General features: G+C 45.6%; 1 protein-coding gene across 1 annotated transcript in view; it reads left to right on the top strand. All coding sequences in view use genetic code 11, as the record gives it.

Annotated features, from left to right (window-relative positions):
* Positions 1-2,127, top strand: part of EGR_04834 (Zinc finger protein 589) — a gene marked incomplete at both ends in the record, with an annotated part of 13,100 nt that extends 10,973 nt beyond the window's left edge. The window contains one exon of the mRNA XM_024494083.1: positions 1,621-2,127. Within this exon, the coding sequence (XP_024351472.1) occupies positions 1,621-2,127 (507 nt within the window). The remainder of the gene's footprint in view (positions 1-1,620) is intronic.
* Positions 2,128-2,651: the final 524 nt, after the last annotated feature.

A 2,651-nucleotide genomic window follows, 5' to 3' on the forward strand; every position in this document is an offset into this window, starting at 1 on the left:
GGCAATCTGAGGAGTGGAATCCGAGAGAACGAATGACAAGATGGTGGGTGGAGGGCGGATCGGCCATCCTTGTGATGATTGCGGAGCACTCCAAGCACCTAGCTGCGAGTCATGCAACAGGTTTGGGAAATCAGGAGAATAGCACATAAATGTGGGTGAGACTGAGATAATTGTATCACCAAGGAAGGCGATTGGGTATGTCAAAAGCGGTGCTTTATTTCGTACGGAGTTTGTATTTTCATTATGCCGTTTAACCGATTTTCTTGCAAGCCGGCTGCTCTTGTTGTTGACGCTATAGGCGATGGCACCATAGGGTGGGGATGGCTTATATTCAACTTAGACCAAGGAGGGAGTGAAAGCTTTCTCTCTTACCTCAGGCATTGTGAATAAGTGTGTCGGGAGCACAAGTACTGTGTCATCGTATATGCTCAATTTATTGATCAAGTTAACCATCTCTTAGACCTCTCTATGCACGAATTGACAGTTTCGATCATTGTCACGTCTGTGACGGATGGAAAACGCTCCAGTCGCTTGGCCGCATCCATGACAGCACTGAATCCTCGGTCTGATCTGCAAATGCAGAAGAATAACAGTTGAGGTGTCTTTAGGGAAGCTCAGTATAGGTGTCAAATCTCCTCATGCTCGGCTTCATGATAGGAAGAGAATATTCGCTCACAGGAGGGTGACTCGATATGTCTGAGGCAATGCTTTATTGTTCGTGGAGTTCTTTTGTTCTTATTTAATTTTGTGTAACCAGTATTGTCCGGAAAACTGGTTTTACATCTTGTCGTGTGAAAGATAACATTCCGAGATGAAGGTACCTGTCAGATTTATCCGTCAATTGTACCAAAGAGGAAGAACAACCTCCCACTGTACACCGGATATTTTGAGTAGCGGTGTGCGGGGAAGCGTGATTTCATCGCTGCCGCAATGCGGCTGTGGCAAAGTTGTCCACCCTGTAAGATCGTCATTAGTGCCTGCTTTGGTGCTCCGGAATCAACGACCATAGAATCAGTCAACTAGGAGAATGACAGTTGAAGAGATTTCTGGAAAAGTAGTGTTATGCACCTCGTTATGCCGATATTCTTTTCGACTTGCTGAACAAAATGCCCAAAACGAAGGCTTGAGGCAAATCTACCTTGTTCCCTGGGTAACTTTGATATAAGGGAATATTTTTGTGTAGTTTAAAGTGTGAAAGCCATTGTTGCCAGCATTATCTCATCTGATTTACACACAAATATACATACCACCTACTGTCACGCAAAATGTGTATTTAAGCGCTCATATCTATAGTCGTCCTTTATAATTAGTCTAGCGTCGTAATTCGTTCTGGTTTCTTTAGAAGAATGTCGATTGTTTCATGGGCACTGAAAAAGATAGCACAGTTCATCCCAAGCCAGAGAGATGATGAAGAACGCTATCCACCAATCAGCAATAAGGATTCATTTATCCGAATCCGCCTCACTTTGTTGGTAACATTTTTCCGTGTAAATATCCTTTTGTGTTAAGAATGCCTAATATCCAGCGTTCCGCTGACACTTTAAGTAGTTGGGCTGAGCCTCATCAACTGATTTGAGTTGTGAGCCGTGGTGAACCGGCTTATGTATGCTCCTCCTACAGGTTATGGCCAATGTGATAGCAGGTCAACAGCACCACCCAACAGTAGCAGCGCATCAGCAAACCATGACTGCGGCTGCTGCTGCACCGCAACAGATGGGTCAGCATCAAACAGCCTTCTACGCCGCCTATCAACAACCCTACCAGACCACAGTGCAACAGCAAACGCTTCAGCAAGCACAGCAACAACAACAAGCGCAACAACAAGCACAACAACAACAGCAACAACAGTACCAACAACAAGCCCAACGCCAATTGATGCTCCAACACGCCAACGCCGCCTATCGTCCCGTTGTTATGACAGCAGCAGCGGCGGCAGCAGCGACAACGTCCGCGCAGAAGGCGATAGTGGTGCAAGACACTGCCAGTGGCTACCAACAGCAGTTGGCCGCATTCTGCCAGCAACAACAGCAGCAAAGACAGGGCTTTGTTCTAGCCTATCAGCATCATCAACAACAAGCTATGCAACAGGCAGTGGCTGTTGCAACCTCTCTTGAGCAGCAGCGATAGCATTTCCCTTTTATCGTGGCCTCCTTGTAATATCACTAAGTATTACTACTATAAAGGATCTTTTGTACAGTTGAATCATTCCTGGACAGCTGTCTCTGTGCGTGCGTGTGTGTGGGTGTGCGTTTTACCACTCTGCAGCATCGTTTTCAACCATGAATTATTGTTGCATTCGCCTGTCTTAAGCAACCAAGTTAATTTCTCTTCTTCCTTTTTTGTCCCCTTCACACTCGTGCACACACAGATGGGCGCAGATCATCTTGCATTTGACTACCACACACACACACACACTTCATACACACTTGTGTGCTCATCTGTCTCCCCCTCCTACTACTATCACTGATATCAGTAAATTATTGGCAAACTTTCTTTTGGCTTATTCAACACGACGTAATCATCCAATCGGGTTGGTGGAACACAGTGGGTGAAGAAGAGGTGATAAATTGTGTTGCTCGTAGGAACTGACCTTGATGAATTGAAGAATTGGTGCCGGCAAGATACCAAACAAGTGCCAAGCTATTGTGGAA

This window comes from Echinococcus granulosus (assembly GCF_000524195.1).
Source record: "Echinococcus granulosus chromosome Unknown EG_S00032, whole genome shotgun sequence".
NCBI classification, from domain to species: domain Eukaryota; kingdom Metazoa; phylum Platyhelminthes; class Cestoda; order Cyclophyllidea; family Taeniidae; genus Echinococcus; species Echinococcus granulosus.